We start from the raw sequence: 26,792 nt of genomic DNA, 5'->3' as shown, positions 1-26,792 counted from the left end.
CGCAGAACGCAGCGCTGGACCAATCAGAGAGCAGCATTCAATAGAGCCGTGTAATAAATATATATATATATATATATATATATATATATATATATATATATATATATATATATATATATATATATATATATATTGCTTGAAATAACAGCAATATGAATGGAAAGCATAAGGAACATCCAGATCTAGACGTTTCTTATGCTTTCCATTCATGGTATTACAAAATCAGCTGACAGAGGGAGAGCAGCCTCGTTTGGTGATAAGAAGAACAGGTTCTTTAGTGTAGGAACATGAGGAGAAAAAACATGCAGGTTTTCTGTAACATTATAACTAAGACTGCGCCACCCCCCCCCCCCCCCCCCTCCCCCTCTCATCTCCCTCCCCAGGCTGAATGAACGGGCGATTGGGGGAAAAAACTAACAAAAAAAAACAATTGCTAGTCGAAGCGTAAAAGCGTTAAAAGCATTTCGCGTTAACGCTTTAACTTTAACAGAGTGATCATAATGATGGGGAAAGAAAATGCATTTTCCAAACTCAGACGGTCATGGAGGGATTCGATCCCACACAGGAGCAAGATTTTTGATCTCAAGGTTAGGTGCTTTACCAGTTGAGCTACACTTCACACTCACTCCTCACTGTCAACGGCTGAGTGACAAGTGAGCTTGCGCATCTATGTGCCTGCAGGCGTGTTGTTGCCACCTGTTGGTCTGGACATGGAACAACAGTAGATGATAAGCAAGAGAAAAAAAAACTGTGACGGCTGCGCAGCGGCCGGCGGCGGCCGTCCTGCCGTACCGGCCGTTCTGGTATTCTCCAGAACGTACAGATGGCCAGTCCGCCCCTGGGCACACCTGCCAGTCTTATTCACCCAGAACAAGTTGGTTTTATTTGAGGAAGGTCATCAGCGGACCCCAAGAAGTTTGCTCTTGGTTATGAAAGATTTTCATACTAATATTGATGAATCTACATTATCCACACTTGTTAAATTGTAGAGGGAGACACATGGAAAAACAAGCAAATTTCTTAGTACAATTTAGAAAGGTTCTCTATTTTGCTCATAACAACATTGCCCTTCACAGGTTATTGTGGGTTCCATAACCCCAACAAACACTAAAGAATCAATACATTTCTTTCAGGCAGGGCTAGACAATCTTAACTGAGAAGGAATTTTACTTGAAAACCTTTTAATTTTAAATACATAAAAAAAGTAAAATGTTAACTCACTATGAAATTAAATTTTCATGATTTCCACCTATTGTATCACTGTGTTTAGGGCTTACAGCACACAAATTAAATGAACTATCAACATAACTTTTGTTGATACATATGCAATAGATAGCTGACTACTCACAAACAAAATCAAAGTATGATTAGAGTGACCATTCTTAACTTATAGGCTATTATAACACCCATCGCTCACTCGGAATTACCTAATTTGACTGTTTTTAGAGAAGAGGTTTGTCAAAAGAAATCTTATTTACAATAAAACTGTACTAGATATCTCCATACAACCATTGGGTATTGTTCAACAACATCCTAGGGAATACAGTAATAGTGTATTTGAAAGGAATTGAGGATTTTCTGTTAAATAAGAGAAAAGTGAAGGGTCCCCCTTTCCCATTATCACAAAAATGCAATTTCCGCCTAAATTACAACTATGTTTTCAAGTTAATTTTTCATGATTTTTTGAAAGTGAATTAATTTCTGACTGGCTGGTGATGTAGGACAGATACCTGGTTCATAGCTCAGCAAATATGAATGGGAAAAGAGTGAGCATTCTCAAGTGATGGGCTTTTTTGTCATCTTTCCATTAGGCGGACTGGCCTAATTTGTCTGTTTTGCAGTGATTGGGGTAGTTCTAAATAATACCCCCAAAAACAAATTTTGCCCCAAAATAAAAGTTCACAACATTCCATTTCATGAATAGGAGACCCTAAAGATAAAAAAAAAACACAGTTGTGTTTTGTTTGTAATGGTAAATTTCAATATTCCTTTGGTTTAACCACTTGTGACGTCCCTACCCCCTGCTTTCCTCCCAAGGTATCAGAACTCCTTTGTTTGTTACCCATTTGTGTATTCTAATGTCTAGACCTCTAAACATGTAACCCTGCAGGATGCCCAAGGTGTGAAAATACACCCTCGGGGGTCGGTGCCAATACCTGCAACAGACAAAGAGCATTGAAAACACACTGTCTGAGTATTGGACCAGCCCCTGCAGCAGACAAAGGGGTGTGGCATACATGAGGGGGTGTTTCCTCAGGTATAAGTGTTTCGGTCGCCCCATTGTCTTTGTCTTCATCACCAACTTCGGTCGAATTGACCTTTCCTTGCAAGGAAATAAAATCATGTCCGCCGGCAAGTCTCTACTTCATTCTTCACCAGCAACAGAGAATTTCCACGACATGTTCTACCTCGGGTAGGGTACCTCAAAATCTGAGGGTCCTTCCTGCTAGTCTAATGGTGATTGACGGTCCCCCTAGTGAGTGATGGTCCCCCTCGTGAGTGACAGTCCCCCTAGTTCCACAGTAAAGGAGCTCGGTAACTGAAGGCTCTACCTCCCACTCTGTTTTTAGAGATACTGGGAGTCACTAACAGACCTGCATTCTGGGAGCGCTCTGGTAGGACAGTAAGGAATGATGAGGTCTTTCAGATAGGATGGTGCTTTATCATTAAGAGCTTTATAAGTCAGCAGAAGGATTTGAAGTCTATTCTAAATCCTACAGGATGCCAGTGGAGAGAAGCTAAAGTGGGAGAGATGTGCTCTCTCTTCCTAACTCCTGTCAAAACCCTCGCTGCGGCATTCTGGACTAGCTGGAGACTCTTTAGAGTTTTTCGGACATCCTGGCAGGAAAGAGTTGCAGTAGTCTAGCCTAGAAGTGATAAATGCATGCACCAGTTTCTCAGCATCACTCTGGGAAAGGACATTCCTAATCTTAGTGATACTGCGCAGGTGGAAGAAGACAGTCCGAGTCACCTAGCCTGTATTTTTCTATATTATTTTTTCTTTAATGAGCATATACTGAAATGAAAACTTTACTCTGCAATTACGGTCACTTCAAAATAAATGCCCCAGTTGCCCCCTCTCCTCTGTGATCAGTGTCAGACCATGATCTGCTGACACCTGATGGCCAGGTGATGTCATTGCACCTGTAACATCACCACTGTCATTCCACTGAGTCTCTATTGATCCAATGACTGTAGAGGATCAGTTGATGCTAAGTGAACGGCTTCAGGGTCAGAACTGGATCTGGTCTGTGGAGCGAGCAGACTCAGGGCTCTGACCTCTGTAGGGTCGTGTTCTTCAAGCATCAATAATCAGCATCAGTGTTTTTAATGTGAAGGTAAATCATTGATTAATGAATAATTAAACAATGTGCAGTTGTGCAGTGGGTGTTAATATACAAAATATTAATATTAATTATAATTGATATTTTAATTAATGATTACATAGAGAAATTGGATTTAGAAGAATAATCAGGTTTTATTTGAATATTTCTGTTTCTTTGTTGTGCATTTATGTACTTACATTTTGTATGCTTTTTTTGATTTCTCACACAACAACCTCAATGAATGAATGAATGAATGAATTTTTATTTTCGTGTCATGCCACCACTGTGGTCCATCCCATATGGGATCACAAGACAAATTTAATGACAAATACAAGAAAAAAAGACTAGATAGTGCTTCCTGTTGGTGTTCCATGCCACACAAGTGTGACACATAATATTACTTTCAGTACTCATCTCTATATCGCTCTTCATCTCATTACCCAAGCCTTTTCAGGAAATAAAGAAAATGCAAATATTTAACTGAAAAAGATGTTTTAGCTTCTCAGCATCGTCCAACCACACAAACTTGTTATTTGGATTTACCTTACTAAACAGTTTTGTCTTACAGAGTCATAGAAAGGACAGTAGAACCCAAATGAATTTCATTCTCCACTTCTTGGATGTCACGTAAATTACAAATTCTATCGTCTTCTGCCCGCCTCAATATGAAGACTAAGAATACCAGCTCTCAATTGAGCACACAGCATTCTTTTCTTTTTAGACAAATTATACAAAACATAATTTTCTGGACCAAATACCTGTTTTATTTTACAGTAGGTACACAGCTTTGGTTTATCCCAAATATCTAATGCCCAGCTATCTTTACTTTGTTGGAAAATAATTTCTTTTAATAAGTTAATCTCCACTTTCTCTTTGTTATAATAACGGTCTTCATATCCAGCTCTCATATATTTCCCTATCCCATGCCCCATTAGTCAGAGTGTCCCACTCAAAGATTTTTCTTGCAATCCTGTTAAAGGCCCCATGGCATGAAAAATGTGATTTTGGTTATTTTTTCGTGCTTGGGGAGGTCTCTGGGTCACGTATATACTGCCCCATGCATCAAATTGGTCATAAACGGAGAGACACACACCGCCCATTTGTAGGAACATTCTCTTTGAGACGAGCGGATAGCACGTCCTCCTTTCTGTGATGTCATACACAAGGTAACTCCGCCCACCGTGACCAGTTGTTTTTTTTCCAATTTGTATGAATGCAGCTTAGGTTTCAGTTACTTGCCTGTGATTGGCCCGACCACATGCCACTCTAAAACAGTCAGCCAATCAGAGGAGAGGTTCTCATTCTCTCTTCTGATTGGCTAAATGACCTGTGCCTGTTAGAACTCCAGAAAGAGGCAACAGAAAGGGGCAATATAAACGATATTAAGCAGATCACACGTACTCAAAACCAATGATACATTTTGTTAGGGATATCAGCAGGTAAATAAACCCAGAGAAAAGTGCACAGCATGGGGCCTTTAAGATTTAATCCTAGTATCCTATTCCATAAACGCACCATGTGTACACTCCACCCTACCTCATTGGGTTCCCAGCCCATATCTCCCATCACAGCTGGAGTCGGTGTGAATTTATGTACGCCAAGAAAATACCACATGGCTCTATTTTGCACAGCCTCACATTTAGGGTATTGTTTGAATCCCCATACTCCTTCATAATAATGTGTTATAAACCATTTAAGCTGTTTCCACTGATCTAATCAAATTGACTAAAGTAACAAGTGATTAAAAAGCAGTTATCACACAGTTTGTGTGATGATGATCTGATGAAGGTTAACTCAGTAGAAAACAACATTTTTTGATGATTTATATTGTTCAGTATTGACATTAAATATTTACATTTGTTCCCTGAATTAAAAATTAACCAAGTCCTACAAAGAACTAGATGTTTTGATCAGAACACTTTGATTGACAGGACAGATGATCAGAGGGGCAGAGTTTTTACCTCCATTATTAAGAGCAGGACTGAAGTATGGGTGTAGTTTGTCAGTGAAGCAGCAGCCAGTGAAGGAGTAGATGAGAGCTGCAGCATCTACGTCATAAAAGGAGACCAGACCCTCCTCATAATCTACAAACACCCCCACCTTCTCAAGACCAGACCTCAGATTGAGAGGGACTGGAGGGCTAGCAGCAGCTTTGTACTGATTTACATTTCTCAAACATATCGTCCAGTAACCATTCTGAGGACTCGCTCTGATTGTTCCCTTCCTGTCAATCGACTCTCTGGCCACTCCCACATCCCAGTCAGTTTTCCCTTCAACCTGAACCTCAAAGTAAAATCTGTTTGAAGGGAAACTCTGTTTTCCTAAGACACTGAGACTAGGATTAAATCTCTCTGGGTTGTTTGGGAGTTTCTTCCTCACATCACCATGATGAACTTGTTTTCCATCATCAAACAGGATGAGATGAGGATGTGCTGTATCAGGATCCAGAGTCACATCCACTGCAAACTGCTGGACCCTCTTCACCTCAGCCTTCATCTTCACCTCCTCCATCTGTCCACGGAGCGTCTCCTCCAGCTGAGACACAGCTCTCACCACAGTCCCCTCATATGATGGTGAATGGACTCTGACCTGTGTCCAGTCCTTGGTGGGTGGAGCAGCTTTCAGAGATGGGAAGCTTTGGAGGAGGTGGAGGTGGTCTTCAGAGAGTGAGAGCTGCTCCACCTCAGTGCTTCTCTTCTCCAGCTCAGAGATTTCCTGTTCCAACTCTGTGATGAAGTCTTCAGCCTGTTTCTCTGAGCTTTTCTGTTTTTCTTCGATCTCCTTGATGAGCTGCTTCAGGCCTCTGTCAACAGAATCCTTCAGAGCAGTGAAGACCTCAACACCTTCTGCTTTCTCTCTGTCTGCAGCATCTTTACTGGTCTTCACTGACTGTTTCATCTCCTCAATCTTCAGTCGTCTCTTCTGGATCATCTGCTGAGTTTCAGCCTCTGTCTTCTGCAGCTCTGCCTTCTTTCCTTCATATTCTTCTCTCAGAGGAACAAACTCATGAGTCTTGTGGTCTAAAACAGAGCAGAGCATGCAGACACATATCTGGTCGGTCTGACAGAACAGCTCCAGAGGTTTATCGTGCTTCCTACACATCCTCTCCTCCAGGTTCTCCACAGGCTCCATCAGCTGATGTCTCCTCAGACGTGACAGTGTCAGATGAGGCTCCAGGTGAGTCTCACAGTAGGAGGTCAGACACACCAGGCAGGACTTCAGGGCCTTCAGTTTGGTTCCAGTGCAGACGTCACAGGGAACTTCTCCTGGTTTGGAAACTTGTTGCTCTGAGCTGCTGCTGCTGGTTTTCTGTTGAGCTTCACGTCTGAACTGAGCAAACATCTCAGAGAACAGAGTGTTGATCTTCAACTGAGGTCTTGAGTAGAAAACCTCTTTACACATTGGACACTGACACCTGTCACTAACGTCCCAGTGCTGAGTGATGCAGCTCTGACAGTAGTTGTGTCCACATGGTGTACTGACTGGATCAGTGAAGACATCCAGACAGATGGAGCACAGGAACTGATCTTCAGACCTCAGGTTGCTGGCAGCAGACATGTCTACACACTGAGGGAGAGAAAACAAACATTCATTTAAAATAATGTTCTGTGTCTTTAAGACTGTGGTTCTCTACCTGGGGGGCGGGGCTGTCCTGTTGACCTGTTTCCCTAAAGTTCAACATGGATCCTTCTTCATCAATTCTTCTGGTCTCATTGTTAATAACTGATAGAAATATTGGCTGAAGGGCTGTGAAGCTTTTCCATCTTTAGGAGGTTTAAAGTTAGCGTAAATTTAACCCATGGTCTAACCAAGGGGGCAGTTGTCGGTCTGAGAAGTGAAGCTCACTTCCGCGTTCAAAAAACTGCAATCCCCTCGGCTTCCTCTGGGGGCTGGTGTCAGAAAGCAGCATTCTCCATAGGCCCCCATGTTAAAATCGTCGATTTTACATCCTCAATAAACATGATCAAAGCCTGGTGTCAGAACGTTTTTTGGTCTCAATCGATAGTTTCTACCCCCGCACACACTCTGAGGGGGGTGAATTTTTTTTAACTCTACCGTTTTACTATTATTAGGTTTAAAATTCTTGCCAATTAGGGCGCGGAAACGTTGAGTGACAGGTCCGAGCAGCTCCGGAGACCGCTGCTTCGAGGCCAGTGGGCGGGTTCTCGGCCGGCCAATCCAACATGGCGCTGTTCAGGCCGCCATATTTGAGTCACAAAAACGACTCCCCAAAACCAATGGGTGACGTCACGGATGCTACGTCCATATTTTTTACAGTCTATGGGTCTAACGCACCATGACACCGAGTTAGACCCCCCCTCGCGAGATGAAGTCTGCTAACCGCTAGCTTCTCTAGTTGTAGCAACTTTAGCAATGACCGCACCATAACAAACAGCGCAGTCTATTCATCCACGCGCTAACCACGTTCAAAAAGCCACTTATAGCCACAAATAATGCTCAGAACAGCACCAAACTGCCTCAACAGTACAAACAGGGTCCCAGCACATAATACAAGGCATCAAACATCTGTTAGCTTAGCCTGGTTTCTATTGAAAAGAGACAAAAACAACTCACCACTCTCCTCCAGTTATACGTTATGGGGCAACTTTCTCCCTCTTTCACTTTTCTCCTCTATTTCCTTCAGCTCGTCTTCAGTAAACTCGGTCTCAAACTGATAGTGGCGCCCATCGAAATGGAACCAGTCTTTGTTGTTCTCAAACTGCATAAACTCAGCCATGTTGTCCCTTCTGTTATGTCTGCTTCACTATGTCACAGACAGTCTCTTCCGGCAACGAACGTCGTCCTGATCTCGCGCGTGGCATCGCGTCTAATCTCGCGTCAGTGCCTGGACGCGGAAAGTTGCTGCATAACGTATAACTGGAGGAGAGTGGGTGAGTTGTTTTTGTCTCTTTTCAATAGAAACCAGGCAAAGCTAACAGATGTTTGATGCCTCGTATTATGGGATGGGACCCTGTTTGTACTGTTGAGGCAGTTTGGTGCTGTTCTGAGCATTATTTGTGGCTATGAGTGGCTTTTTGATCGCAGTTTGCGTGTGGAGAAATAGACTGCGCTGTTTGTTTGTCTTTGCTAAAGTTGCTACAACTAGAGAAGCTAGCAGTCAGCAGACTTCATCTCTCAAGGGGGAGTCTAACTCGGTGTCACGGTGCGTTGGACCATGGGTTAAACTTACGCTGGAATATCCCTTTAAACACTTCAAAACTGTAGGAGGAACTCCGTAGAGAAAAAAAAGCTACCAAAACAGTAAAAAAGCAACAGATTTTTATAGTTCCCTTTTAAGCAAATATGACGACTGTTCTACAATGATATTAGTTACAGTCACTTTTAATCATATGTTTAATGTTTTCATGACGTCACTGAAAGAGAAAACCTCTGACAGAGCTGAGCTGAGTGACAAGGACACTGTGATTGCTCTGGCTGCTTCACAATAAAAGTGTGAGGCTTTTATTGTGAAAGAGCTGCAGGAAGTGTAAAGTAAGGCAGCAGTAGGAAGTGATACCTTGACAGCATGAAAGCAGGAAATGAGGTGAAGCAACATTTATGTTTGAACTGTACACTGTCCCTTTTAAATAAATTAAATTGAAAATTGAAAGTAGAGAGTGAAGCTCAGAGACTGAGTGAGGAGTTGTAAAAGTCCTGAGCAGAGACACAGAGACAGTTTAAAGTGGACTATAGTGTCTCTGTGGACAAACAGCCTCAGGTCTGTTGTGAGCCAGTTCACTAGAGTCAGTGTGACATGAAGAGAGTGAGTAGAGATGCAGCTCAGTGTTAAAGCTGCTGCTCACACAGTGAATATGATGAGCTGTACTCACCAGTGTTTGGTAGAGACTCTGCTGTGTTGCTGACAAACACCTGATGGACTCACTTTGACTTTATGTCTCGTCTCTGCTGCAGCTCAGTCGTCCTCCTCTCACTCTTTACTTTCACTTCTGGACTCTGATGCTCAACGTTCCTCTGGTTCCAGTGTTTCCAGTTTTCTGCTCCTCCCACTGCAGCTAGGTGTGTCTGTGATTTGATTGTGTTATAACAGAGTTTACCTGGTGAATATGGAGCAAAGGTGGAGGTGCACCTGACAGATGGGAGGAGTCAAGTTCCTGTCACTGTTTAATACCTGAGGTTCTGTGTTGCTTGGTTTGTTGTTTTTCTTCTAGAACTTTATTGCAACTTGTGAATGTGTGGTATCACAGCTAATTTCTTGTCGCTTTTTACATATTTACAGTTGTCGTACTTTGATTTGCTTTTGAATGTAAAGTGCATTATCAATCATTATTACAACAACAACTTTGGTTAAAAACATTGTGTTTATATTTATTTTGTTATTGATATTATTTGACTTTGTGATGAAGAGAGTGTTGAAATGTATAATGTCATTTTCATCAAGAAAAGAAAAATCTTTAAGCTAGCTTAGCTTTTAGTTAGCTAAAACATAGAATGATTATGAAAAATACATTAATTTATGAGTGTTTTTCTACAGTCAGTATAACACACATTAAATTTATAGGACTAAATAAATTAAGAACCATATTCAGGGATAGGGTAGCCTCGTAAACCAGCCTCTCGCGGAAGTGCATTTCATTTCATTTCTGAGGGAGAGTCTGGCCTCATCCCCATTCTAAGCGTTTGGACTGAAACCCTCAGAAGGCCGAGCCAATCAGCGTCGCCCGCTGTGATTGACACAGCACGTTGGCCAATCAGGGACCGACTGGTGCAATGCCCCGTCACTACACCAACTTGCTGATTGGCTGAATGGGGTTGTCTGTCAACGCTACTACCAAAGATATTAAACCGTCTTTGCTACTACTCCCGCCCAGCTCCCGCCCACCCCAAACGCTTAGAGGGGGGATGAGGCCAGACTCTCTGAGAAATGAAATGAAATGCATTTCCGCGAGAGGCTGGTTTACGAGGCTAGGGATAAGGTGGGACGTTTAAAAAATGTTTCACTGACCTTTAATAAACTGATTTTACCTGATTTGTTATAGGGAACATCAGTGATATGTTCTTTTTATTTTTTTTATGACCAGTGAAAGTTGAATCCATGTTGGACTCACACACTGCTCAGTTCATGAGTGTTGGACACATGGATGTATTAAAGGCTTATGAATAGATCAATGGTTGGACGTTGCTTTTCCCAATGCATTGTGGGATATTGTGAGAGACACTAAAGGGTGAAATAATTCTCATTTAGAAGAAAAACTCCCTGTGCTTTGAACATATATTGTTTGGCTTCGCTGACAATCCATCTGCAAAGGAAAAACAATTTTATATCATGAATCTTTTTTATTATACATTTAGCCAAATGGCATATCCATAAATGTCGTTACACAAATCAAAAAACAATCTTTCTCATCTTCGAAAATAAAGTCAAACAATATATTGAGACTATTAAAAAATCCATCAATATGAAAGCTATCAATGTAGCCTACTCTTTACAACGTTTTTGTATAACATAGTGTAATATCCTGAAAGATTGTTTTTGTTGCCCCACTGGCAGTGGTTGTTGTTGTATTGAATTATAATTGCACTCTATACCCAGGGGGCAAAATCCCAGTTTTTTGAAAAACGGACACGGAGCGTTGTAAAAGTTTGACACCAGAAATGATATCTAGGAACTTCAAGGATTAAAACCTGGGTGGACAACCCGGTCAACTAGCTGCTGGAAAGCTACAGGGGGCCGAAACCCCTTTCTGGGGTCATTTTGCAGGCAAAATGATGTAAATGCAAATATTTAGGTACTACAATGGCATAAATAGTCATACAACTATAAAATTTGGCAGAGAGTATCTTGACACATAGGGGGAGGCATGAAAAAAACATTCTGGGGTTTGTTGCAACTCAATTTTAAGATATCACCCTCAACATCCCAAAAAAGACCAAAAAAAGTACTGTTCGCCTGACAAATTCTCATGAAAATTATTATTTTTCAGCACTTTATGGAGAATATCTATGCTTAACATGTATATAGAAAAATTCCTTAATTCATAAGCTTCCATTTGAGTCCAAGATAGCCTTTCTACTAGCTACTGGAAAGCTACAGGCTGTCTCCAAACAATGCAACACCTATTCTGAAAAACTATGTTAACTGGCCTGATCAGAAACCATTCTATTTCTGGTCTCCCCAAAGTGAACAGATAGATAGAGAAGACCGTTGGCCACAGCAAGTGGAGCTTTTGAGATAGAAAGGCTATCTTGGACTCAAATGGAAGCTTATGAATTAAGGAATTTTTCTATATACATGTTAAACATAGATATTCTCGGAGGGGTCACGTGATGACGCCGAGTAAGATGGCTGCTTAGGCTGAGAGCTGCGGCACCACCCTTTGACATTTTGTGTGAATATATCGGCTTTTGCATTTTTTTCCACATTTTTCTCTCACAAATTGCCGATTGTAACTTTTTCTCACCACCGATATGCCGAATAACCGGAAAAATGATGCAAGTGCATCTCAACAACAACAGAGCACCAGGGCTAACGTTAGCTTTAAAGCTAACCCGGCCTCTCCTGTTGCGCCTGCCCGGCAGCCCGTGGATGAGTCAACTTCCATTGCTAAAATACATGAGCTTCTTCAGAAACTATCAGAGTCTCAAACGAAAATCCTCAACGACCAAACCAAACACTTTGCAGACATCCGCAAAGACGTGTCAGAAACGAGAAGAGCTGTCGAGGCGGTCGAAGCTAAATTAGCTGACGTGCTAACCAGGATGACTAGCGCCGAGGCTCGTTTGGACATGCTAGAAGAAGCAGAGAGGCAGCGGTGCGACTCGCCCCCGGCTGCGGCTTCTGAAGTTGAAAGGCTGAACGCCAAGCTAACTGAGTATGAGGACCGGGAAAGGCGAGTTAATCTACGCATTTATGGATTCCCAGAACGGGTTGAAGATAAAGATGCTATATCGTTTTTGAGAGATACCCTCCCTGAAATCCTCCGAGATGACTTCCAAGGGGGTCTGGATTTGGAGCGTGCCCATCGATCGCTATTGCCAGCTAAGCCCGGAGCCCCCCCAAGGCCTTTCATCGTGCGCTTCCTGAGGTTTCAACAGAAGGAGCGGGTGAGACAACTGGCGAGAGAAATCGGAGACGTCCGTTGGCAGAATCACAAAATAAGCTTCTATCAAGATTTCTCCAAGGCCACGCAGGAGCGACGACACTCCTTTCTGGAGTGTAAACGTCTGCTTCACTCAGCTAAAATCCCGTTTGGCATCGGGTATCCAGCTGTGCTTTCATTCACAACAGCAAGCGGGGTAAAGCATCGTTTTGATGACCCCAAGAAGGCTCTGAGATGCATCAAAAACCTGTAAGTGACACTGACTTCAAATGCCCCCCCCCACCCCCCCCCCGTCAGAGTGACCTGGGTAAGACAACGTGATTTATGTTTATCTTCATATCTTCAGCCCCCTCTCTGACGGACATTTAGATGAACATTTTTCGTTTCATTATATTGAAGATGGGAATGTTTTGTTTTGTTCCTTCATCCCGGCGTCATCACTATTGTTTTTATTGGCATACACTGTATTATAATCTATAGGCCATACGTGCACCATCAGTAGGTGTGCATTCATACTGTATCTGTGCCTAGGCTGCAAGTGATGTGGATCCACGGGGTGTGTATGTGGGATGGGGAGCTTGTCCAAAGATGTCACAGACTGCTAAAGATGCCACATAATTGTTACAAACCAGATGTTTTATTGCTAGAAGAGGGGAGAAAAAAAAAAAAAAAAAAAAAGTTCACACTGCTGCTCTTTTTGATATTTGATAATTGGTGGTGTTGCTGCCTTACTTGGGTGGCCAGAAACTCATAGTTCTTTGAGTTAGTTGTCCGGTTGTGGATTTATCAGGAAGGTTTGAAAGTACTTTTCTTCTTCACCTTCCTTTGTTCTTTTTGGTGTTTTTGATGTTTTTTGTCCTTTCTTGTTTTGGGGTGTTTTTTTGTTTTTTTTTGGATCCAGACTTCTCTCTTACTACTATGGAGGCAACTTCATTTATTTTTTACAACTTCTTTTAGCGTATGACTGCTCTTAATCTCATTTCAGTCAATGCCAGGGGTCTTAACATTCCACATAAAAGAACTACTGTACTAGATTTTCTCCGTAAGAAAAATATAGATTTTGCTATGATTCAGGAATCACATCTATTATCCAAAGATGCGGGTCGCTTAGCTAATAAGTTTTATCACCCCATTGCAACTTCTTCTGCATCTACTAAATGTAGAGGAGTAATGGTACTGTGTAAACGAAAACTGAAATTTGATATGATTGACTCTTGGGCAGACGATGCGGGTCGGATGGCCATTGCCAAAATCCGTATGGATGGGAAAAACATTGCACTTATTTCTGCTTATGCCCCTAACGCATTTGATGCCGCTTTTTATGGACTATTAACTAAAGCTTTGCTTGATCTCACAGGATTTCATTTAGTTCTAGGGGCAGATTTCAATGCGGTGTGGGACAGCAGTATGGACAAAACGGGCGGCATTGAGACCAGAGACCAACGTCTTGCATCCGAGGCGCTGCGCCAGTGGGCAGCTGATACAGGCATGGTTGATATTTGGCGTATGTTAAACCCTTCTCTAAAAGACTTCTCATTTTACTCAGGGAGACATAAATCCTTTTCGAGGTTAGATTTTATCTTCGCCTCCCAAGATTTATTTCAAAATATTCAAAATGCGCATTATATTCCAGTTACCTGGTCTGACCACAAACCAATACATTGTTCGGTTACTGTTCGTCCATCTTCTACTAAAGCCCCTAGGTGGCGCTTTAACTCATCCTTACTTCGAGATGAAAAATTTAAAACTCAGTTTGAAAGCAATTTTAGCGAATTTCTGGAGTTTAATGTCGGCTCTGTTTCTGATCCTAGAATACTTTGGGAGGCAGTGAAGGGCTTTATAAGAAGCAACACCACCTTATATGCCTCAACACGAAATAAGGAGCGCTCGGCCAAATTGGAGGCTTTAGAATTAAAATATGCAACTCTTGATGCCACCTTGCAACATAATTTTAATGACCACGCAGCCCTACAGAAAGAAATGATTAAAAAAGAGATTAACTCTCTTCTGAAACGCCGTTCAGAATTCCTCATGCACAAAACGAGGCAAACTTACTATTTTAACTCCTCTAAACCCAGTCATCTCCTAGCAATGAAGCTTCGAAAGGATGAGCACTTTGCTGATATTTTTTGCATTAAAGATAAAGATGGCATTATACAATCTGACCCAAAAAAAGTAAATGCTTCTCTTGCCTCCTTTTATCAGGAGCTGTATAGTTCGGAAAATCATTTTGATAAACATGCCTGCAATAATTTCTTAAATGACATTAAATTATCTCGCCTTAGCGAAGATGACTCTGTAAAACTAGATGCCTCTGTTACTTTACAGGAGTGTGAAGCAGCCATCAGAGACATGCGTAAAGGTAGATCACCAGGGCCGGACGGAATCCCACCCGAATTTTATCTTACTTTATGGCCTTTGATTGGTCCACTGCTAGTGGACATGATCCAATATTCAATAGAAGTGGGTTCATTTTCGAGAGATGTTAATTCGGCTTTAATCTCACTCCTTCTTAAAAAGGGAAAGGATCCGGTCGAGTGCTCCAGTTACAGGCCTCTTTCACTTTTAAATGCAGATTTAAAGGTTTTTGCCAAATTACTGGCCCGGCGGCTTCAAGGCCATATGACAGAGTTGGTTCACAGTGACCAAACAGGGTTTATAAAGTCTAGATTGGCAACGGATAACGTTAGACGATTATTGCATGTTATAGATGGTGTTCAAACCTTGAGTTCCCCTGCTGCTGTTCTTTCACTAGATGCGATGAAGGCCTTCGACCGCCTCGAGTGGCCCTTTCTATGGTCAGTGCTTGAGTTTATGGGATTTGGCATGCCGTTCATTAATATGATTAAGGTGCTGTATAAAAACCCAACAGCCGTGGTGCTTTCAGGCAAAACTAGCTCTCCTCCCTTTGCTATATCGAGAGGATCGAGGCAGGGCTGTCCTCTCAGCCCTCTGTTATTCGCCCTTTCTCTTGAACCACTGGCACAGGCCATCCGTATATCTCCCACAATTTCTCCAATTACCATTAGAGGAACACACCATCACATTTCGCTTTATGCTGATGATGTTTTATTGTATTTAAACAACCCAGTGCAATGTATCCCACATGTTTTGTCAACCTTTGAAGATTATGGCAAGCTTTCCGGTTTTAAAATAAATTGGCAGAAATCAGCCTTGCTCCCTTTGAATCAGGCCATGTGTAATGTTCCTATCCCTGCATCCATTCCAGTTTCTAAAAACTTTATTTATCTGGGGATTGATATCTACTCTTCTGTACAGACAATAGCTAAAAACAATTTTGGTAATACACTTAATAAAATCATTGCAGATCTGGACAGGTGGTCTAACCTGCCAAATTCACTCCGTGGCAGGGTAGCTATAATTAAAATGAATATTCTGCCCAGAGTTAATTTTGTGAGCTCAATGCTCCCCCTTCCTCCGCCCCCTCAATATTGGTGCAAATTACAATCAGCTATAACAAAATTTATTTGGCGTGGTAAACGACCCCGCATTAATCTCACCACAATGCAGCGAGAAAGACAAGCTGGCGGTTTGTCTCTCCCAAACTTTAAAATTTATAAGTGGGCCTTTACACTTCGACCTTTATTAACTTGGTTTCAACCTAATGCTCATGTGGCAAGGTGAAGAGGGCCCGGGCGGGGATTGAACCCACACCTCCCGGGTAAGAGTCACGCACGCTTGCCAGTCACCCAAAGGGACATCCCCTTGGCCAAGTAGCCAGGGCACATGATCAATTGGAGGCATAGTGACAGGACCACCACTGTCACATCTCTCCCCCTCTTTTCACAAGCACGTCCTCGTGCTTCCGCGCAGGCTGCCACACATTAGGAATCCATGGACCCACCCCTAGTGCTACATGGATCCTGCCGACAACGCCAGAATGTGGCAAGGTGAAGAGGGCCCGGGCGGGGATTGAACCCACACCTCCCGGGGAAGAGTCATGCGCGCTTGCCAGTCACCCAAAGGGACATCCCTTTGGCCAAGTAGCCAGGGCACATGATCAATTGGAGGCATAGTGACAGGAACCTCAACTGTCACACTCAGGTATCATGGCGTGCCCTAGAGGAGCAGATACTAGCCCCATATTCGTTTGCTAGCTTTTTGCATTCTAACATCTCAGTCCACCAATGTCGTTTAAGATTTGGTTCCATGATTTCATATTTATTACTTGTATGGAGGAGGGTGGAGAAGTTAGTTGGTTGTTCTTCTGGATGGGGCCCACATTCTCCAATATTTAACAATGATAGATTGTTGATCGGAGGTCAACACATTCGTTTTCCTGACTGGGAAAGAAAAAACATTTGTACACTTAACGATATCTTTGGGGAAAAGGGGTTACTTACCTTTCAGGACATTTGTATTAAATATGGTATAACGCGTACCTCCTTTTTCTTTTATTTGCAACTGAGATCTACCTTAAAAAACAATGGTATTTCATTACAGAGCCCTCTTGTAACACACCCAATCCGCAAATTGTTTGACTCTGCTAGAAATACAAGTGGTTTTGTTTCAAGACTTTATTGGTTCGTGTTGCGATACTCTTACAGACCTCTGGCATTAGATAAAACATGGAGGAAAGATATCCCAAATTTGAAAGCTACATTTAATTGGGATAGAGTATGGGTTGATGTAAGTTTAGCATCCAGAAATCCTGACCATCAACAAATACACTATAATTATATACATAGAGTATACTTTACTCCTAGGAAGCTTCATTTGATGAAAGTTATAAATGATCCTACATGTACGTTATGTTCTTCCAAAGTGATCGGCAGTTATTTTCACATGTTCTGGGAGTGCACACCAGTGGCGGAATTTTGGAAAATGGTTGCCTTGAATCTGTCCCAGTTGTTCAAGATCAGGCTGCCTTGTTTGCCTGCCACACTAATTTTAAATGACTTGTCAGGGCTGGGTCTGACACTGGACGAGAGGAGAGCTTTGCTGGCGGGAATCACAGCTGCAAAAAAACTAATTGCCACACGCTGGAAACCTCCTCACTCACTTTCCTTCCGAGTATGGATTTTAACGTACCTGGACATTGTCTATTTAGAGTTGTCAACAGCTCGAGTACACGGAGCCAAAGAATCCGCAATAGAGGCTTGGAACTCGCTCCTAACTGTCCTCCGTGCGCTTCAACTGTAGTGTGTGATTAAGGCTATTGGAATCTGGATCCAGGGGGTGGGTGGTTTGTGTTTGGGGTAGTCATTTTATTTATGTATTTTGTCGTTTTTTCTTTTACCTTATTACATGCACATGTAATTTATTATTATTTTATTTTATTTTTATTATTATTTTAGTTTTATTGTTCACTTTCATGTATCTACAGTACGTTTATAAGTATGGGTATATATGAATACATGGCTTATGATTTATTGTTGTATTATTGACTTGTAGGTACCTGTAAGTTTTTCAGTATAAAAAAGAAAATAAAAAGTTGATCACAAAAAAAAAAAAAAGATATTCTCCATAAAGTGCTGAAAAATAATAATTTTCATGAGAATTTGTCAGGCGAACAGTACTTTTTTTGGTCTTTTTTGGGATGTTGAGGGTGATATCTTAAAATTGAGTTGCAACAAACCCCAGAATGTTTTTTTCATGCCTCCCCCTATGTGTCAAGATCTCTGCCAAATTTTATAGTTGTATGACTATTTATGCCATTGTAGTACCTAAATATTTGCATTTACATCATTTTGCCAGCAAAATGACCCAAGAAAGGGGTTTTGGCCCCTGTAGCTTTCCAGCAGCTAGTTGACCGGGTTGTCCACCCAGGTTTTAATCCTTGAAGTTCCTAGATAGTCACCATAGCTACACCGAAGATAAAACCGTCTTTGGCTACACTTCACTTTACACAGTGAGTTTCCTTCCTCGGCTGCGTCTTCTCTGCGCAGCGTTGTTGCTCCTGAACCACAGTCTGTCTATGGTCCTCAACGCACCACCGAAAGGGATTCTGGGAAGGAGAAAAACATGGCGGGACTTTCGAAGTTCTCCGCTGCTCGAGCGAAGAAACGACAATAACAATAGTAACAACGAGTAAATATCATAAAGTCAGCGGTGTCTGGTCTCCAGCGGACACCGCGGGGACCATGAGCCGAGGCCGCGGGCAGCAGCTGGAGCCTCTGGCCGCTCTCAGCGCCTCTTCCCCGGCGGCCAGAGCGAAACACAACCGGCTGAGCAGGAGGAGCCAGACGCCGCGGAGCCCCAGGCCCGGTGAGTCGGTGGTCCTTCTCCCGGGGATGGTAGCGGTTCCCCGGGGAGAGAGCGGTCCTTCCTCCGGGGATGGTAACGGTTCCCCGGGGAGAGAGTGGTGGTTCTCCCCGGGGAGTGACGGTCCTTCTCCCGGGGAGAGAGAGAGTCTGTTCGGTTTACAGAGAAGCCACGGCTAAATAGAACTAGATTAAACTGATTAAAGTCTATTTTGAGACAAGTTTAGGTAATCCTGAGCAACAAGAGACAGAACATGAAGACATCAGCTGTCATGGCAGATTTTAAAAAGCTGTCAAAATGTCAAAAATTCAGTTGTCAAGACAAAAATCTGATTGGCATATTACGGTGGCCCTGAGATGCAAATCAGATAACACAACAACAGAAGAGAAAACACAACGTCAAATTACTAAACTTTTTTTTTCTTTTTTGTTGTTGTGTTTAGTAATTTGTCGTAGTGTTTTCTCTTTTTGTGTTGTGATTTGCACCTCAGGGCCACCATAGATAATATTCTATAAAATGCACATTGACAGCATGGAGGAGATGTTGGGGATTTGTTTTTAACAATCTCCTGACTTTTGCCCTTAAAATTTCACCAGTAAATTTGCCCTTTTTGAGTTGTTCCATGTTTCACCAGTGTTGAAAAGAGTTTGGACTCTGATTAAAGGCATTTTTAGACAAATACAACGTTATGTAACGTTAATCCTGAGCAACAAGAGACAGAACAACGACATCAGCTGTCAAGGCAGATTTTAAAAAGCTGTCAAACTGTAAAAACAACAAGAAAAACTCTGTTATCAAGACAAAAATCTGATAATATTATACTGTAATACTGTTTAATTATTTTATATTTGTTAATTATTGGATACTTGTTTCTGAAACCATGAAGAGCTCTAATGGATTTAATGGAATAATGAATTAAAGGTTAGCCAGGGCATTTATAAGCTAGAAAGCTTCAGCCTAAACCTTTACGATCTATTTATGAACTAGTTGAACGAATGATGGTTTTATGGAGGTTGACTGACTGTGATTGATGCTCAACTGTAACAATTTTGTGTAAAAGAAAGAATAAACTACTACTACTACCTATACTATAATAAATCTTGACAGCAAGAAGATGTTGGGGATTTGTTTTTAACAATCAGGACTCCAGACTTTTGCCCTTAAAACTTGAGACGGTGCAAGTAAATCTTCAGTCACCAGTAAATTTGCCCTTTTTGAGTTGTTCCATGTTTCACCAGTGTTGAAAAAAGTCTGGACTCTGTCAGTAGCCTACAGGTGTCAGCAGGTCAGAGTGTGTGTGTGAGCATCATGAATGAAAAGGAAATGCGAATATATTAGTTTGGGGTTCACTGTGCTCCTCCTAGTAAAAGATGTTAGTCTGGAGACCTGGTGATAAGTGTTTTTGCTTCATAAGTTAAAATCTAATGTTTAAAACGCCGCTCTTACATTGACTCCAGTTGTTCACATGAGAGCAGAATTCAAAGTGTTTTTTTTAGAGTGCATTTTCATGCACTGTAGGCTCAATTTGTGACTGAATGAATGAATGAATGAATGTATTTTGTACAAACGTGTCTAAAATGAATGGGAAATGAATATAATATAAAACAAAACAAAAAAATAATATTATAAGCATCATGACATAACTGGAGTGGGAAGAAGTATTTTTCAAATATCAAATAGCCGAGTGATATTTTTGTTTAGGACGGTCTGAAGATGCAGTCGCAGCAGATTTGGTGTCAATTGAGCAAAAAATGTATATTTATTAATATATATTATATATATTTATGTAGAGTTTTAAAAAAAATAATTAAAAAACAGAGTGATGGATTCATAATTTGTACTGAGTTTAATCGCACTAAAGTATCGTTTTGGTAAAAGCTGCAAAACCGTAGCAGGTATTGTTGGTTTGTTGGGATTTCTTGAAGGGGAATATGAGGAAAAAAGAAAAAAGAGGAATATTGAGGAATATTGATCCTCTGACCGAGTCGTTGTGCGTTTCCTCCTCAGACCTGATGAGTCCGACTCCGACCAGGACCAGGACCCGGGTCGGAGGTTTCAGCGGAGAGTCTCCACACAACGACTCGGACTATCAGCAGGACATCGTGTGGGACGCCACGTCGCCCTCGCCCTGCAGACTGGGTACCGATCAATCACCACACATACACACTGTATCGATCATTGATTATTGATTAGTTTCATTCATCTACATAGTAATAAACCGTTAGAGTGCTGCTGCAGTTTAGGAGAATAAAACACTGTGTACCTTCAGAATAAAAGACTCTCTGTACCAGTTTCAGTTCAGTTTCAGTTCAGTTTTACTTTATTAGTACCTGTAGGTAGATTTGTTGTGCAGTAGGAGAGAGGGCATCTCACAGACAGTCATGACAGGACAACGCAGAAGACACAGACATGAGTAGGCTACAGGATTAAAAGCAGATAGGATAAGATATGACAGAGTGGTGGTACAAGGGACCATAAAGAGGTTTAAAAAACATTTTCAATAAAATAGAAATAAATAGATAAATAACAAACAAGTCACAGATTATGCCTCAAAGTGCATTAGGACTTATTTAAAAGGGAGACAGCAGCAGGGACAAAGCTGTTCCTATAGCGTGTGGTCCTAGATCTCGGGACTGTAACTGGATAGAACTAATTCACTACAGAGCAGGTTGTTGGTTCCTGGTCCAGAACCAGAACCAGAATCAGAACCAGAACCAGAACCAGAACCAGAACCAGGACGTCTCAGTTTTGTGTTGTGTTGATCTCCAGGTAAACGAGGCAGGAGGCAGCCGGCGCCGCCCAACATCTCTGAGATCGTGAGCAGGATCGCCCCCAAGGTGAGTGAGTCCAGTAGCCGCTAACAATCGGCATTTGGCCCCTTTCGCATTGACCAAAGTGAGTCGGGTCTGACCCCCCGCTGGCGAGCTGCGTGGTCTGGTGACGTCTTCACGCTGGGATCGCGTTGATTAGCAAGCTTCTGTCTACGTTTGGTTTTTAATTCACCTCGATTGCTGAATGCACTGAATTGGCGCTGATGTATCAGTCCAGGAGCTTTTTTAGAATTATTTTTATCCGAGTTTGGGCCGACTTCTCTGCTTCACTGTCCAGTTTCAGTCAGATTAAGGCGAATATAAATATATGCAAAAGAAAATCGATCTCCAATCACGTTATCTGGGTGTTTTAGTCGGATTTGGAGAAGTTGGACTTAGTCGACTAATGTGTTTACATGAACTTCAGTTCTACAGTTATAGACGGATTAAGGCCGTAATTTGCTTTTTTCAACTGTCAAGTAAACATACTGACGGATCTTTTTTTTGTTTTCAGAAACTTTATTGAGTCAATATGCAATATAAATCAATACAACAACAAAACGCTGCCAGGGCGCAAGTTTTCATACAAAAACATTGTAAAGTGTACTAAATTCAAAGTTTTTATAGCTTTCATGTTGATGGATTTTTTAAATAGATTTAATATGTTGTTTGACTTCATGTTCAAAGATAAGAAAGAGTGGTTTTTGAATAGTGTAACGACATTTATGGATATGCCATTTGGCCAACTGTATAATAATATACAATATAATACTTCCTGTCTTCTACTTCCTGTCCCCGTGCAGCATGGCCGACCTCACGTCCCTGAGCCGACCTTACTGCAGTGGATCGGGGACAGCGCCACCATCCCCTGCACCCCGGACCTGCAGAACCAGAGGCCCAGGAGGAAGTCGCCCAGGTGGGTTCACAGAGCTCCGATTCATCGACGTGAACCTGAATGCAACCTGGACCTGGGTTCAGCAACAGCAAACACTAAACTCCGCCCACCTCTGGTTTCAAAGGGGGTTTAAAGGACAATTCTGGGCAAATTCAACTCGGGGCTGTATTTTTCTAACATTTCAGGTCTAAAAGAAGGAATCTGAAGGTTTCCAGTTTAATGTCTCCTGTTTTGCGGTAGTTGTGTCTGTCCCCGTGTCGCCACGGCAGCGATGAATGGGAGCGGATTGAAGTTCTGCTGCTTAGGCTGTTTCCATCCCTCAAAGCCACAGACAGCGTCAGGTGGCGACTCAAACATGCACCCAGAAGTTTATTTACTTGAAGCAAGTCAAGAGTTGATATTCCTGACTTTAAGACACAAACGGGAGCTTCCGACTGCACCTGAACACACCGAGTGTCAACTTGGGTCTCGCGCGAGACTTTGAATTAGATCTAGTTTTACCAACATGTCGGCTTGCTTCAAGTAAATAAACTTCTGGGTGCATGTTTGAGTCGCCACCTGACGCTGTCTGTGGCTTTGAGGGATGGAAACAGCCTAAACAGCAGAACTTCAATCTGCTCCCATTCATCGCTGCCGTGGCGATGCGGGGACAGACACAACTAGCGCAACACAGGAGACATTAAACTGAAAACCTCCAGATTCCTTCTTTTAGACCTAAAATGTTAGAAAAATACAGAATTGTCCTTTAACTGGAGCATGTCATGTGATAAGAATCGACCAATCAGCTCCTTGGACCTGCGGCTCCTTCAGCGACGTGCTACCTGGCTCTCAGTGTTCGTCGGTTCCTCTCCGACTGTTTCCCACGGAGCTCCGCTGACTTCATCATCAGGACGAGTGTTGTTGTTGGCGTCCTGTTTTAATTTCAGTTTTAGTCTTTGTGTCAAACTGTCTTCTTTATTAGTTTTGATTGATTGAAAATGTTTTTATTTCGAACATGCATAAGAACAAAAAACTAAGAACTTAAACAAAATTTCCATGATTAGAGAGAAAAATAAAACAAAAAGAAATGTAAAGAAATGAAACGTTTTATAAAGTATATAATGAAAAGTATATATTAAATAGAACAACATCTACAAAAAACAAAAACAAAACTAACACAATAAAATGCTAACAAGCCAAGGGACATGTTCGAAGGTTTCAGTCACGTTCATTCTCTTTTTTGTCTCAGTTTCAGTCGACTAAAACTCTGAGCATTTTATTTTAGTCAGAATAACCCATCTAACTAATCTTTCTGGTGATGTAATTGTATTTAACCCAGTCAGTATAATTACCTATTATAGTATAAACTAAACCAAATGTTTCTTTTAGTCAAACATGGTTATCTAGACTATTACTATATTATTGTTACCATGAAAACATTTATTCCAGACATGGAAGATGCTGCTCAACATGTTTATTTTCAGTTCCCTCACACAGATATTTTGGATAAACCCACTTTACACTCTGTCTCTCACAAACACACACACTCGTCACTAGGGCTGGGACGATATGCTTTTCTCCTGATTTGATTCTTCTACGATTTTTTGGATGGCGATTCGATTTAAATTGCGATTCTACGATATTGCCAATTCTCTCGATTTTTAGTCTGCATTTTTAACATTTATGTGCACACAAATACTGTAGGAGCCTATAAATTAACATACTCCATTATAAAGTGAACTTAAACCCTTTTCAAAGCCTGTAGCTATTTGTTAGCCTCTTTATGTAAAAGAGGCTAACAAATACACATTGCACAATACTTAAAAAATTTCAAAAAAAAAAATGTTTTTTTCAAAAAAAAAAAAACGATTTTTGGAAAAAAAAAATCAATTTAAAAATCGTCAAAAAAGATATCGCGATATCTATGTGAATCAATTTTTTTCTCCCACCCCTACTCGTCACACGCGTTTGTCTCAGTGTTTTGACGATCTCCGGCCATCGGCCTCTTTCTTTGTGTCAGTGGTGAATGTGCAGCTCACAACTTGTCCACCAGAGCGTTGTGGAGTTGTTGGATTGTGTATTTGATGAGTTTGATGAGGGAAACCAAGAAATCCCATAATGAGCCTCCGTAGCGTAGCTCTGAGCAGCTCACGGCTCTGCTCCGCCGTTCTAAAAATAGCTTGCACCGACAATTAAAGGTAACGAACCTACTGCTATGACTATAGGGATTATGGCAATGGGCCAATGTGACGAAATGTTGAACTATCCCTTTAACTTTGTTTCTTAACCCGTGGTTGTTGTGTGTAACATTGTTTTCGTTGTGCTGATCTGCCGACATCATCTTTTCTGGAAAGTGGCGTTTTTTAGGAACGTTTACGCTTGAATAATTGTGGCGTTTAATTAAACCGCGATTAATTGTGAAAACTGATCCATGTCTTGTTTTTGTCCGTCCACAGAGCGAGCGCAGTGGACGACCTGCTGAGACTGGCCAAACAGTTTGACCTCAACATGTTTCACCAGGAGGAGGAGGAGGAGGAAGAGGAGCAGCAGCAGGAGGAGCAGCACCTCCTCCTGCAGCAGCATCGGAGCGCTGAGTTCCAGACTAACGTGGTGTCAGTGAACGCAGCAGCAGCAGCAGCAGGAACCGACCTGGACCAGGACATGATGGAGGACGACCTGGACTTCCTGTTCGACGGACCGACGCAGCGTATCAGCGGCGCCCTGAGCCAGGTGTCACAGCCCAGACCCGCCGCCGCCACCGCAAAGCATGCTGGGAAAACAACAACCACAACCACAACGACCACCAAGAACAAAAACAACAACGATGTGTTCGAGGACGACTGGGAAAACGACGACTTGTTGTTGAACGACTCTCTGGTTCTGGAGATGACGCAGAACCCTCTGAAGTTCCTGGCCCCGCCCCTCTGCTCCACTCAGGCCCCGCCCCTCTGCTCCACTCAGGCCCCGCCCCTCTGCTCCACTCAGGCCCCGCCCCTTTGCTCCACTCAGGCCCCGCCCCTCTGCTCCACTCTGGCCCCGCCCCTTTGTTCCACTCAGGCCCCGCCCCTTTTCTCCACTCTGGCCCCGCCCCTTTGTTCCACTCAGGCCCCGCCCACCTGGGCCGGCGGCGGCCAATCAGCTGCTGCGAAAGTGGAGCGAGCGAGAGCGACGTTCAGACTGGACTCGAACCTGACAGGTAGACCGGGTCAGAACCAACAACCGGGTCAGAACCAACAACCGGGTAAAAACCAACAACCGGGTAAAAAACAACAACCGGGTAAAAACCAACAACCGGGTAAAAACCAACAACCGGGTAAAAACCAACAACCGGGTAAAAACCAACAGCCGGGTCAGAACCAACAACCGGGTCAGAGACTACAACCAGGTCAGAACCCACGGCCATTGGGTCAGAACCAACAACCGGGTCAGAACCAACAATTGGACCCGAGGACACGCGTTTCTGTACCAACTCCCATGGACTTTCTGGACGAGGACTTGGACGCGTTCTTCTGCGACCCGGGTCAGAACCCACAACCGGGTCAGAACCAACATTTTCCTGGTCAGAACCAACAACTGGGTAAGAACCAACAACCGGGTCAGAACTCACAACCGGGTCAAAGACTAAAACCGGGTCAGAACCCCCAGTCGGGTCCGAGGCCGGCTGGTTCTGGACCGGCCCAGCTGGACGTCCTGGACGAGGACTTGGACGCGTTCTTCTGCGACCCGGTCTGGGACGACCCGGCCGACGACGCGCTGCTGTGTGGGATGTGTGACGACCTGGAGAACCAGGACCAGAACCAGGAGCAGAACCAGAACCTGGACCAGGTGTCACTCAAACAGGCTCCGCCCACCGGCCAGAGAGCCGCCCTGCAGCCGACCAATCAGAACCAGCCGTCCCCTCTCCCCATTGGCTCAGGAGGAGCTGCCGGCTGCTCATTGGTCGATCCTAGTGCAGGTGGCCAACAGGTGACAGGAAGTAGCTGCTCCTCTCGGGGCGTGGCGGCGGCGACCAGAGACCGGTTCACCTTCAAGAGGCCGGGCAACGCCGTCTCCACGGCAACCGGCAAAGACCAGTTCACTTTCAAAAAGCCGGAAAACCCGGTTTCCACGGCGACCAACAAAGGTAAGAGGACGAGTGGGAGGAGCTTCAGTCACATGACTCAAGACACCTGTCTCACCTGTCTCTATCTCACCTGTCTGTCTCTAATGCCCAATTCCAATTCTAGTTTTCACCCCTACCCCGAGCCCCTTAACCTTTGAAACGGAGCTACAAGGGGTAGGGGGGTTGAAAGTCAACCCCTACGAATTGGGACACTAATGCGACTCCCACAATTGTTACATTTCATCAATGAGACCAGCATTTATCTCCTAAAAAGAATGTAACTACGCGGCGGTAAACCTCTAAAAACCTGTGGGGAAGTTAATTAGGAATCGTCTTTTCTACCGGGATGACGACGGAGGTTGGCCGGCTGACGAGCTCTCCGGACGGGGTGGTGTC

At 42.9% G+C, this 26,792-nt stretch overlaps 1 protein-coding gene across 1 annotated transcript; it reads right to left on the bottom strand.

The window, feature by feature from the left end:
* Positions 1-5,213: 5,213 nt before the first annotated feature.
* On the bottom strand, positions 5,214-6,884 carry LOC310991406 (E3 ubiquitin-protein ligase TRIM21-like; the record flags this gene model as incomplete). The annotated part of the gene is made up of 1 exon (XM_083979094.1): positions 5,214-6,884. One exon carries the CDS (start codon positions 6,882-6,884, stop codon positions 5,214-5,216), a length of 1,671 nt encoding a protein of 556 aa, XP_083835220.1.
* Between the last annotated feature and the right edge of the window lie 19,908 nt (positions 6,885-26,792).

This window comes from Trachurus trachurus, assembly GCF_905171665.1.
Source record: "Trachurus trachurus genome assembly, chromosome: 1".
Lineage (NCBI taxonomy): Eukaryota > Metazoa > Chordata > Actinopteri > Carangiformes > Carangidae > Trachurus > Trachurus trachurus.
The sequence above is the reverse complement of the archived record's forward strand: the minus strand, read 5'-3'. Positions and strand labels throughout refer to the sequence as shown.